Genomic DNA, 12990 nt, shown 5'->3' with positions numbered 1-12990 from the left:
GTGATGCGCGTTGGGGACAATTATCCGAACTGTGGTGAATGGTGCTGGCAGCCTGGCACTGCTGGGTGGGTTCTACATTTGGGAGTCGCCGCTGAGGGGCGTCATCGGACTGTACGTTGAAATCTTCTGCTCAGTATGCAGTGACAGCCAGAAAAAACAAACAATCTTAGGAATTATTAGGAAAAGAAAATAAAATATTGTAAGCCACATTGAGCCTGCAAATAGGTGGGAAAATGTGGGATACAAATGCAACAAACAAATAAATAAATAAGAACAAATAAGCAAAATATTCTCAGAAAACTGACAGCTAGCCCACCGAGCAGTGATCCTAGCTCCACCCCTAGCTCACAATTGGCTAAGTGCAACCGTCCAATCAGCGAGGCCCCACTCCCGCATTGCATCACGGCCCGCAGCCTATCCGGGTAGTGTTGCACTGTAGGTTGTTGTTTCGTTTCCTGGTTTTGCTGAGTTTCGGCGTTGCTCGAGCTCAGCAGCGGAAAAGTTTTCCAGTTGGAACAACGGTTGGTTAGGTCAATTAGTCTAAGGAATAACTTTCATTTTTTTTATAACTTTCAAACAGTTTCTTTGTGGTGTTAGGGATTGACGTCGGGAGCAGTGCTGCTGGCTAGTTTTGGTTTCGGGTGGGAGTTTTGTTGTTTTTGCCGTTTGTTTTGCTTTTGCTCGGGTCCATGGAGGCTAGCCTAACCTGCGCTGTGTGTCTCTGCCTCTTCGAGGATCCTGTCACCCTGCCACTCTGCTCCCACAACTTCTGCAAGCGCTGTGTGGTCGAGTGCACAGCCCCGGGCCGCAACCAACAGCCCCTTCATTCCCCGGCAGGGGAGACGCAGGTGTCGTGCCCTCTCTGCCGTAAGGTTAGTGCTGTGGCAGGGGGCGTCTCCAGCCTGCCTATCAACACCACATTGGCCGAGGTGGTGAAGCTAATCAAGCCGGGAGCGGCGAGCAGACAGCACAGTGGTAGCGGTGAGGCAGAGGCGCCGGGGCTGAAAGGCTCAGCCTGTCCCAAGCACCCAGGCCGTTTCCTGCAGCTCTTTTGCAAGATGTGCCGGCAAGTAGCCTGCGGACAGTGTGTGGCCGAGGAGCACAAGGGCTTATTCCACACCATCAATCTCGCCGACATCGTGTACCAGGAGGAGAAGGTGAGAGCCTCCGTCCTGAATAGTTAGCCAGTGCCTGTCTGTAAAACGTTGTATTTCTGTTAGTAGTTCCAGGGGCGTATCTGGACTCTGGCAGTAGGGGGGGCCAGGGCCAGAGGGAGGGGGCACATTTAGCCCCCCCCCCCGGCACCACCGATCCCCCCCCCCCCGCCATTGCCAGAGCCCCCCCCTGCCACCAACGACCCCCCCCGCCATTGCCAGAGCCCCCCCTGCCACCAACGACTCTCTCCACCTCCTCTCCCGCCGCCAACCCTCCCCCGCTGACGTTGTTTACCTTTGCTGGCGGGGACCCCAACCCCCGCCAGCCGAGGTCCGCTTCCGCCTGCTTTTAAAAATAATTCTTCAGCTGGTGGTGCGACGTCAGACTCCGAATCAACAGGGTACAGCATGGCCACAGAGGAGGACGACGAAAAAGAACTTTGAAGACCTCGGCGGCTGGCGGGGGTTGGGGTCCCCCGCCAGCAAAGGTAAACAACATTAGTGGGGGAGGGTTGGCGGCGGGAGGGGGGCCAGGGTGAAATCTGCGGGGGCCCAGGCCCCTGTGGCCCCACGCAGATACGCCCCTGCCAGGGGCGTATCTGGACTCTGGCAGTAGGGGGGGCCAGGGCCAGAGGGAGGGGGCACATTTAGCCCCCCCCCCCGGCACCACCGATCCCCCCCCCCCGCCATTGCCAGAGCCCCCCCTGCCACCAACGACCCCCCCCCCGCCATTGCCAGAGCCCCCCCCCTGCCACCAACGACTCTCTCCACCTCCTCTCCCGCCGCCAACCCTCCCCCGCTGACGTTTACCTTTGCTGGCGGGGACCCCAACCCCCGCCAGCCGAGGTCCGCTTCCGCCTGCTTTTAAAAATAATTCTTCAGCTGGTGGTGCGACGTCAGACTCCGAATCAACAGGGTACAGCATGGCCACAGAGGAGGACGACGAAAAAGAATTTTGAAGACCTCGGCGGCTGGCGGGGGTTGGGGTCCCCCGCCAGCAAAGGTAAACAACATTAGTGGGGGAGGGTTGGCGGCGGGAGGGGGGCCAGGGTGAAATCTGCGGGGGCCCAGGCCCCTGTGGCCCCACGCAGATACGCCCCTGGTTCCCATATACTTATAAGGTGCAGCTGAACAGCGCTTTAAGCCCAGCTGCAAAGCTGCGTGTCTATGTGCGTCCAATGTGTGCCAGAATAGAGTTACTGCCCGGCTACCGTGTGGCTCTTGCGGTAAATTTATTTTTCGCACATGTCCGATATGCGCAACAACAAAAAATAATTTTTATTTTCAGACGCGCACATCGGATGCACGCCAAGTGGCATTTGACATGCGTAGGTCATTACTGCCCAGTTACCACGTGAAACTTTAGTGCTAGGTCAATGACTTGCGGTAAGGTTGCAAACCCAAAATGGATGCACGGCGATTTTGATTTTGCCACACATCCATTTTCAACAGAAATTTTAAAAAGGCCTTTTTTTTACAGGTGCAGTGAAAAATGGATCACCCAAAACCCACGCCTACGGTACCGCAAGCCATTTGTCAGTACACCTTAGTAAAAGGACTACTAAAAAAGGAGCTAAGATATATTTATTTATTTATTGGGGTTTATTAGCCACCTTTAGGAAGAGGTTCTCCCAAGGCGGGAGAATTCTGAATTGTCCAGAGAGAAGAAAACCTGAAGCTGTAATAGAGAAGGCCAGAGACCAATGCTTCAAAAAGGGAGCTGCCAGTGGTAACCGGAGAGCGCCATTAGCATCAGTTAAGTTTCTGTGCTACAAAAACAGGACATATTTTTGTAGCACCAGAAATGACACACGCTAGCGTGGGAACTACCACTGGGCTCCTGTGGTAGCTCGGCGGTAGTTCTGGATTGGCGCACAATAAACCCGCTATGGGCTTATCGCTGCTTAGTAAAAGGGCCCTTAGGTGTGTTTCACAGAACTGAGTTGAGAACCCTTACACCATTGTATATTAAAAATAATTCAGGTAAGATGGACTGTTTTTCAATTATCATTTTTTAAATCCCCTCTCATCCCACATTTTTTAAATCCCCTCCCCCCAATGATCATGATGGTGACACAGAAATATATAAAATGCAGGTTAATATATATGTTGATGGTTCTTTGAAAATTTGTGTGACTATCAGAGCCTATAGTTTTGCTTTGACTGCAGCTGCTCTTTGCTGCTCCCAAGAACTCACTGTCCTGGTGACCACCTAGTCTTGCCTAATAGCTGGACCAGTCTAGGTAATTGTATTTAAAATGTTTTGTTTTGTTGGTTGGATATGGAAACGTTGCTGGGGTCAGCTAAACCGGGCATCTGGCAGGCTGAAGATGACAAGCAGCCGCCCTAGAATTAGCATCTGGAAATATTCTTTGGCTGTGTGGGAAATAATAAGAGTGGTAACTGGGCTTTTTCCTATCTTCATTTATTATGTCCCTATATATATACTTTCGCAACAACTTAGCCAATACCATTCCTTCCCTCCTCTTTCACATACATAAAGACACCTTACGCCGTTTTCACGTATAAGAACAAATAAGTAAAATATTCTCAGAAAACTGACAGCTAGCCCACTGAGCAGTGTTCCTAGCTCCGCCCCTGGCTCACGATTGGCTAAGTGCAACCGTCCAATCAGCGAGGCCGCACTCCCGCATTGCATCACAGCCGTCAATTAGTCTAACAAACAATTGGAATAACTTTCAAGCAGTGCAATTGCTTTGGTGTTAGGGCTTGACTTCGGGAGCAGTGCTGCTGGCTAGTTTTGGTTTCGGGTGGACTGAAGCGCAAGGAGAGTTTTTTTGTTGTTGTTTTTGCCGTTTGTTTTGATTTTGCTCGGGTGCATGGAGGCTAGCCTAACCTGCGCTGTGTGTCTCTGCCTCTTCGAGGATCCTGTCACTCTGCCACTCTGCTCCCACAACTTCTGCAAGCGCTGTGTGGTCGAGTGGGCAGCCCCGGGCCGCAGCCAACTTCATTCCCCGGCCGGAGAGAAGCAGGTGTCGTGCCCTCTCTGCCGTAAGGTTAGTGCTGTGGCAGGGGGCGTCTCCAGCCTGCCTATCAACACCACATTGGCCGAGGTGGTGAAGCTAATCAAGCTGGGAGCGGCGAGCAGAAGAGAGCGCGGTTGTTGCGGTGAGGCAGAGGCGCTGGGGCTGAAAGGCGCAGCCTGTCCCAAGCACCCAGGCCGTTTCCTGCAGTTCTTTTGCAAGATGTGCCGGCAAGTTGTCTGCGGAATGTGTGTGGCCGAGGAGCACAAGGGTTTATTCCACAACATCAATCTCGCCTACACCGTGTACCAGGTGGAGAAGGTGAGAGCCTCCGTCCTGAATAGTTAGTCAGTGCCTGTCTGTAAAACGTTGCATTTCTGTTAGCACTAGCAGTGCCCAAATACTTATAAGGTGATGCTGAACAGCGCTTAAAGTCCATGGAGGCAGGGTGCATTGCTGTGTATGTTTAGTACGAGTATTGTTTGTATTCAGTTGCATTGTCTGTGTATAGATGGCACTTAGGCGTATTTTCAAAGCACTTAGACTTACAAAGTTACACTGTAATCTATGGAACTTTGTAAGGCTAAGTGCTTTGAAAATGAGCCCCACTAGTACTACTATCCCTATAGTTTGCATTATCCTGTGATTTTGATTGACCGCCTACCCCTGTTGGCTCTTAAGCCCTCCTTCTATCCCCCTGAGGGCTGTGTTAGAAAGTACATCTTCCTAGCATTTATTCAGGCTCAGCAGCAATTCTAGGGGCTGGTCCCTGATTAATCTACTGTTATGCCATCAAAATTCTTTACCACATTTTCCCAAATGTATCCACATTTTTCTCTGAGTATTACAGCTTTTCCTCTCAGCAGGGCTGCGGCTCTGGCCTCTGAGGTGGCTTGATACGCAGGGCCGTGCCAACACGGTAAGCGCCGCAGGGGGGCGCCTGCCTTCAAGGGCACCGTGCCGTCGAGTTGTAGTTAAAAAAAAAAAAACCTTACTCCTCTGCTCCATCCCCGATTCCCCGGCGCTTTAAATTTACCTCGCTCCGCCTCCAACGTCTGCGCAGCGTCAGTGAAAGTGTTGCCTGTCTGATGTCTCTCCACCAGCCTTTCCTTCGCTCGTTCGTTCCCTCTGTGTCTCGCCTTCTGACGTCATTTTCTTGAGGGCGGGACACAGAGGGAATGAGCAAGCGAAGGGAAGGCTGGTGGAGCGGAGGAGGCTCAGGGTGAATGAGAAGTATGCTCAGAGCCTCCTCTGCAGGCCAAACAGCCATTTCTGCCATCACGCCCCAGACTGCCCAGCTCTTCCACGCGCCTTGGAGCCAGGCACGGCCCTGTTGATACGAACTCTGTTTGCAGAAGGGAACAATTCTTTCCAAGCATCTTGACCTGTGAATTTATTTTCTTTGTTTGCTATGATTACTACATTAAAGAAGAGTTCGATTAAGAATTGAGGCCACAATGCTTAGATACAGACACGGGCACTAGAAGCAATTAGTGCCTGTGTTTGCCGGTGTACAATACTTAGAGGCCACTACCATGGGAAATACTGAGCTTGCCCCAGATTAGTGCAAATAGCATACTAATTTAGTTAAAAGATTATGGGGTTTTTTTGTGTGTGTTCCAGGCAATGCTCAGAGAACAGCACCCTGAAGGACGCCCATACCGTGGGAAACCTAATGCCAGCTTGGAGCTGGCATTGAGGCTTTTGAACAGAGGATTTATGTTCTGGTTGGGTGGCCGAGGCTTCATAGTGGTGGTGGTTGCTGTAGCGGCAACGGCTTTCACAGCTTCATTGGAAACTGCCTGGAAAAAGCTCAAGCTAGAGTATAGTCATTCGGGAAGGAATTGACACTCTTGATTTTTACCTTTCCGATGGAAATGCGTACAAGTGATGAAATAAGGAGAGTGAGAAGGCAGGTTATATAAAGACCTCCCCAGTATATTTTGCTCTTTGATCATGCTTCATAGGACTGTGGGCAAAGTTTTAAGAATGAGAATGTCATCGTTTTTTTAATGTTCTGTTCTGTTCGATTACCTTGCCTGCCTGCTGCCCATCTTCAACCTGTTCAACAACATTGGCTGAAAGGATTCTGGCGGGAGCGAAGGAACGCATGCACCAACCTACCCTTCTACTTCCTATCGTTAGATGCTCATAGTGCACATATCACTTGCATACTATTGGCATTGAGCATTAGGTAGTAATTTTTTTTGTTGCTTTTGTGGTGGTATTTTCTGGCAGCGTTTCGTACAGTACCAAAGTTTTAAACATCTGCCTATGAGAGTCTACTGGTAAAGTTTGTATTTGGGAGTGGTTTATGCTGGCTGTTGAAACTTTGTGACCACACTTAGTCTAGAACAGCACAAGTGGAGAGAACAGGACTTGAGTGTGCAGGACATTGAAAGAATTCAAAACATGAAATTGTTGATCTGCTGCTAGTGATTTGTGATTTGTAAACTGCCCTTAAAATTGTCCGTAGTACCTGAAGACTGGAGGTTGACCAATGTGATGCCAATTTTTTTTTAAGGCTCCAGGGTTATCCGGGAAATTACAGACCGGTAAGCCTGACTTTATAAAGAATAAAATTACAGAACATGCAGTCAAACATGGTTTAATGGGACAAAGTCAGCATAAGTTCATCCGAGGTCTTGCCTCACCGATTTGCTTCATTTCTTTGACGGCATGAATAAACATGTGAATAAAGGTGAGCTGGTTCATGTAGTATATCTAGATTTTCAAGAAACTTTTGATAGAGTACCTCATGAGAGACTCCTGAGAAAATTAAGGAGTCATGGGATAGGAGGCAGTGTCCTTCTGTGGATTAAGAATTGGTTATTGGACAGAAAGCAGAGGATAGGGTTAAATGGTCATTTTTCTCAATGTAGGATGCAGAATAGTGGAGTGCCACAAGGATCTGTACTGGGACCGGTGCTAGTCAACATATTTATAAATGATCTGGAAATCAGAACAAGTGAGGTGATTAAATTTGCAGATGATTAAATTTGCAGATAACAAAACTATTCAAAGTTGTCAAAACACATGCAGATTGCCAAAAATTGCAGGAAGACCTTAGGAAACTGGAAGAATGTGCATCCAAATGGCAGATGAAATTTAATGTAGACAAATGCAAAGTGATGCACATTGAGAAGAATAATCTGAATCATAGTTATCTGATGCTAGGGTCCACTTTAGGAGTCAGTACTCAAGAAAAAGACCTAGGTGTCATTGTAAAAAAAATATTCTGAAATCTTCTGCTTAATGTGCAGCAGCAGTCAAAAATGCCCAGCAGGATGGTAGGAATTATTTGGAAAGGGATGTTAAATACATAGAATATGTTTGGCCCGGGCTTCCAGGATGGTATTTTTGAACAGCATCCATGCCTGATGTAAAGTTTTGACCCTCGCAGCTGCTCCTCTGTTAAACTCTAATGTATTGGATTTCCTGTGTATACTTCAAAGCTAATATCAAATCTGATCATGTTATGGTCATTGTTATCAAGCAGCCCCAGCACCATTACCTCCTGCACCAGATCATGCGCTCCACTAAGGACTAGGTCTAGAATTTTTCCTTCTCTTGTCGGCTCCTGTACCAGCTGCTCCATAAAGCAGTCCTTGATTTCGTCAAGGAATTTTACCTCCTTATCATGCCCTGATACATTTACCCAGTCAATAGCGGGATAATTGAACTCGGCCATTATTATTGTGTTGCCCAGTTTGTTAGCATTCCTAATTTCCTTTAACATTTCTACATCCGTCTGTTCATCCTGGCCAGGCGGACGGTAGTACACTCCTATCACTATCCTTTTCCCCTTTACACATGGAATTTCAATCCATAGGGATTCCAAGATGTGTTTTGTTTCCTGCAGCATTATCAATCTGTTTGAGTCAAGGCCCTCTTTAACATACAATGCTGCCCCTCCATCAATTCGATCCATCCTATCATTACGATATAATTTGTACCCAGGTATGACAGTGTCCTACTGGTTATCCTCCTTCCACCAGGTCTCAGAGACGCTTATTATATCTAATTTTTCATTTAGTGCAATATATTCTATCTCTCCCATCTTATTTCTTAGTCTTCTGGCATTCACGTATAGACATGTCAAACATAGTCTGTAGGCAGAGCGTGCTCCCACGCCAGTGGTAAGGATGACAATGAATATGATAGCAGTAGAGGCTATGGCCGAGATGACACCAGACTCAGTCTTTAGGAAAAGGTTCAAAACAGCCCCCACCCACGTCAGTCAGGATAAATACTGTAGCCAGCTAGGGTCCGAAGTTTAAACTTTCCACAGCGTCTGAAGTAGATGTCTGTGGACTGCACGTGCTCTACTACTACTACTTATCATTTCTATAGCGCTACTAGACGTACGCAGTGCTGTACACTTGAACATGAAGAGACAGTCCCCGCTCGACAGAGCTTACAATCTAATTTGGACAGACAAACAGGACAAACGAGATAAGGGAATAGTAAAGTGAGGATGATAAAATAAGGGTTCTGAACAAGTGAACAAGGGTTAGGAGTTAAAAGCAGCATCAAAAAGGTGGGCTTTCAGCCTAGATTTGAAGACGGTCAGAGATGGAACTTGACGTACCGGCTCAGGAAGTCTATTCCAGGCATATGGTGCAGCAAGATAAAAGGAACGGAGTCTGGAGTTAGCAGTGGAGGAGAAGGGTGCAGATAAGAGAGATTTACCCAGTGAATGGAGTTCCCGGGGAAGAATGTAGGGAGAGATAAGAGTGGAGAGGTACTGAGGAGCTGCAGCGTGAATGCACTTATAGGTCAATAAGAGGAGTTTGAACTGTATGCGGAAACGGATAGGAAGCCAGTGAAGTGACTTGAGGAGAGGGCTAATATGAGCATAACAACCCTGGCGGAATATTAGTCGTGTAGCAGAATTTTGAACAGATTGAAGAGGAGAGAGATGGCTAAGTGGGAGACCTGTGAGAAGCAAGTTGCAATAGTCTAAGCAAGAGGTGATAAGAGCGTGGATGAGGGTTCTGGTAGTGTGCTCAGAAAGGAAAGGGCGAATTTTGGTGATATTATAGAGAAAGAAACGACAGGTTTTAGCATTCTGTTGAATATGTGCAGAGAAGGAGAGGGAGGAGTCGAAGATGACCCCAAGGTTACGAGCTGATGAGACAGGAAGGATGAGAGTGTTATCCACAGAAATAGAGAATGGGGGAGAAGGAGAGGTTGGTTTAGGGGGAAAGATAAGAAGCTTAGTCTTGGTCATGTTTAGTTTCAGATGGCGCTGAGACATCCAGGCAAAAATGTCAGACAGGCAGGCAGGCTGATACTTTGGCCTGGATTTTGGCTGAGATTTCTGGTGTGAAGAGGTAGATCTGGGAGTCATCAGCGTAAAGATGATACTGAAAACCATGGGATGAGATCAGAGTACTAAGGGAAGAAGTATAGATGTAGAAGAGAAGAGGTCCCAGAACAGATCCCTGAGGTACACCAACTGACAGTGGGATAGAAGTAGAAGAGGATCCACGAGAGTATACACTAAAGGTATGCTGGGAGAGATAAGAAGAAAACCAGGAAAGAACAGAGCCCTGAAATCCACAAGGAGTAGGCTGTGATCAACAGTGTCAAAAGCAGCAGATCGAGAAGGATGAGGATAGAATAGAGACCTTTGGATCTGGCTAGGAACAGATCATTGGATACTTTAGCAAGCGCTGTTTCAGTTGAATGAAGAGAGCGAAAGCCAGATTGAAGTGGATCAAGAATAGCTTGAGATGAAAGAAAGTCAAGGCAACGGCCCATAATGTTTGTGAATGAGCAGAGACCTCTTGTGTGCTGGTAAGCTTTGAGGCATATTTTCAAAGCACTTAGCCTTCCAAAGTTCCATAGGTTTCTATGGAACTTTGGAAGGCTAAGTGCTTTGAAAATATGCCTATTTGTCTTTCAGTTTCCCTTTCTTTTTGATTTGCAGCAGAAACACTGTTTGACTCATATCAACACACACTGATATTTTTTATAACTGTTTCAGTGTTTCCTTGGTGTTGTTTATACCACACCTTAGCTCTCTTACCTTAGGGACAGTGACAGGATAATTCCTTAAGGGTTTGTAAGAACAACATAACTGGCTCTCTATACACTTTTTATGTATTACGTGATGTGTGTCATTAAGAATATGCAATTTATTTTGACCTCATGGTGTTTTCAGTCCACGGTTCTTATTTATTTATTTCTATATTTATTGATGGGCTTGGATTTCAATATGATGTGTACAATTATCTATGCATGAACACCACAACTGGTTCCCAGACAGCAATGATTTTCAACCTTTTTCCATCTCGCGGTACAAATACAAGATGCAAAAATTGTCACGGCACACCACAGGAATCTAACCCATACTCACTCGTCCTATTTCATCCCCACCTGTAACTTTCAAAAGTAGTTATTTCATTTAATTATGCTACTGAAATACATTAGAGTATCAATATACCTGCTACTGTGAAACTGGAACAAGATGGACTTTTACAGATTCCTGCACAGATAACCACATGCTAGCAGAATCTTTCAGTTGCAGATATAGAACATGACTCTCAGTTGATACAACATAGGGAACCACAAAACATATGCAGATAAAAACTGAAAACAGAGGCACAGGACGCTGCATGTCATGCAACACCAGAGAAACAGAGAAATGCATGTCTTCCTGTACAGTTTTTAAAATAAAGCCTACAGATGTAAATTAACAACACCAAGGTAATTCAGTCACTAAACTGAAAAAAAAATCATTTCCTACCTTTGTAGTCTCGTGATTTCATTATTTCATTCATGTTTGATCTATTCTTGCTGTACACCGCCTTGAGTGAATTCCTTCAAAAAGGCAGTAAATAACTCCAAATAAATAAATAAATCCTGTTCCCGATCTTTGGTTCTGCTTTCCTCTGTCTGTGCTATTAACTCTGTTTCCAGGGCCTCCTTTCCATTTACAGTCTCTTTTCTCATCTCCTGTCCTATGTCTGTTTAGTACTGATCTTCCACGTTCAGGTTTCTTCAGTTTCTCTGCCTCTTTAAATCTATCTTGTTTTCCCTCTCTCTTCCCTTTATGTGCAGCCTGTTTCTTCTCTCTACTCTGGTTCCACAAACTTTGCAGTTGCTGGCAGCTATTAGAACAAGCCTTCCTCTGGCTGTCCCAAGACTTTTCCTTTGCCGCATCCCTCCCACATGGCAAAAGGAAGTCGCGTCAGAAGGAAGGACCCTGGGGCTGGCCAGAGGAAGGCCTGTTCTAATATCTGCCGGTAATAGCAAAATTTGAGGAATTGCGATGGGAGGAGGAAGATAATGAGGTAAATCATGCAACGCCTGTGATCTGGAGTGGATTCAAGAATTCCCTGCAGCACACCGTTTGAAAAATGCTGCTCTAGAGGGTCATGTTATGGCTATGGCTCATAATGTCAAAGCTGTTGCTGCATAGGTTTCATCAGTCTCCATAGAGGAGATTTGCTGAGCTGCAACATGGACATCTAGCCAGTCACATCACACTGCTACCTGATTCAGGACCTGACAGTAGGTTTGGTCAGACAGGCCTGCAAAATCTATTTGGGATTTAGAATGTAACTCTTCCCACCCCCCCTCCCCCCAAGGCCCTTCTCTTGCAGTTCCAGGCTGCTTTCCAAAGAAACAAAGTGGCATGTTTCTGCTTATTGGCAGCACCAGGTGTGGTGTTTTCCCCCCTTTTCTATTGAAGGCTGCAGCAGGGTCTCACACTTGGAGATTCTGGTTCCTGGTTGTCCTCAGGACAGGAGGACTTAAATCCCCACAGTCAGCCTCTCCGAGGAGTTGTGCATGCACAGTGAGATGGCCCAAAACCTTAGAAAAAGTTGCTGGGGTACTGTTTCCCCTTCACTAAGCTCTGTCAATGGTGTCGCCTGTGTGTGAAGATGCATACTGTCCTCTGAGCACACCTGCTACAGGTAATTAATTTCATTTTACTTGCCTGGGGGCTTCATTCACCCATTCCTTTCCTGCAGGAAAATAAATGTCCTCACTGAAAGCCCTCTTCGATTGATTAGCTGTCTGCTATGGAAGACACTTCACCCTTTATCTGATAATTGGTCACCATCTCTTCTCTGCAGCCATTGGAAAATCATCCCATGGTTCAGGAAGTTGATATGCTTCATTTACAGTGTGTTCCTCTTAATATCTCATTTTTACTTAGAAATGATTGTGGTATAGATTCTACAGTAACAATGTGCAGTATGGGATATGCAGACAGAAGCAGCATCACTCAGAGGTCCTTTTACTAAGGTGCGCTGAAAAATGGGCTGTGCTAGTGTAGGCGCGTGTTTTGGGTGCGCGAAGATCCATTTTTCAGTGCGCCTGTGAAAAAGGCGATAATTCTGAACAAAGAACTTATCTTTGCTGTGTTGCCCCCCGAGAGCTGCCGTTCTATAGCGTGCAAAGCCAGCTGGCTTTGCACGCTATAGAACAGCAGCTCTCGGGGGCAGATGATGAGGACTCTTGAAGAAGAGGACCTCACCCTACAAGCGAGTAACAACGGAGCAACCAGCACGACACAGCAAAGATAAGTTCTTTGTTCAGAATTATCACCTAAGTTATTTAGGTTAGAAATCACAGAAGAGAATTTTTTGAGAGGTTTTTGCGCCCATGATTACTTTTTTACTGCGGGCTCAGAGCGTACTCTTTATTAGACTGTTACAGATTTTTACGGTCTTTGTTAAACGGGTCCGGTTTCAATAACCGAGTTGAGCCACAGAAGTATGAGGCTTTTCCTCTCATTTCAGTAACAATATAAGCAGTGGTTGTAAATGTGTTTATATGATTCACAGTGTGCTTGGTTAAGCAGAAAGTTAAAAAGACAGGTATATTTGCTGTTT

General features: G+C 46.5%; 1 protein-coding gene across 4 annotated transcripts in view; it reads left to right on the top strand.

The window, feature by feature from the left end:
• The first annotated feature begins 424 nt into the window (after positions 1-424).
• The window catches only part of LOC115461613, a 153808-nt gene continuing 141242 nt past the window's right edge, over positions 425-12990 (top strand). For 3 of the 4 annotated variants that reach the window (XR_003940732.1, XM_030191575.1, XM_030191573.1), the window contains exons 1-2: positions 425-848; positions 4148-4459. Coding sequence is in view for 3 of the 4 variants with exons in the window: in XM_030191575.1 (XP_030047435.1) it covers positions 690-848; positions 4148-4459 (471 nt within the window). In the remaining variant the exon portion in view is untranslated. Of the gene's footprint in view, positions 1158-4147; positions 4460-12990 lie in introns of all 4 variants that reach the window. The other variant, XM_030191574.1, reaches the window with a different exon arrangement.

This window comes from Microcaecilia unicolor, chromosome 2, assembly GCF_901765095.1.
Source record: "Microcaecilia unicolor chromosome 2, aMicUni1.1, whole genome shotgun sequence".
Lineage (NCBI taxonomy): Eukaryota > Metazoa > Chordata > Amphibia > Gymnophiona > Siphonopidae > Microcaecilia > Microcaecilia unicolor.
Note: the sequence above shows the minus strand (reverse complement) of the source record. Positions and strands in the feature narration are given on the sequence as shown.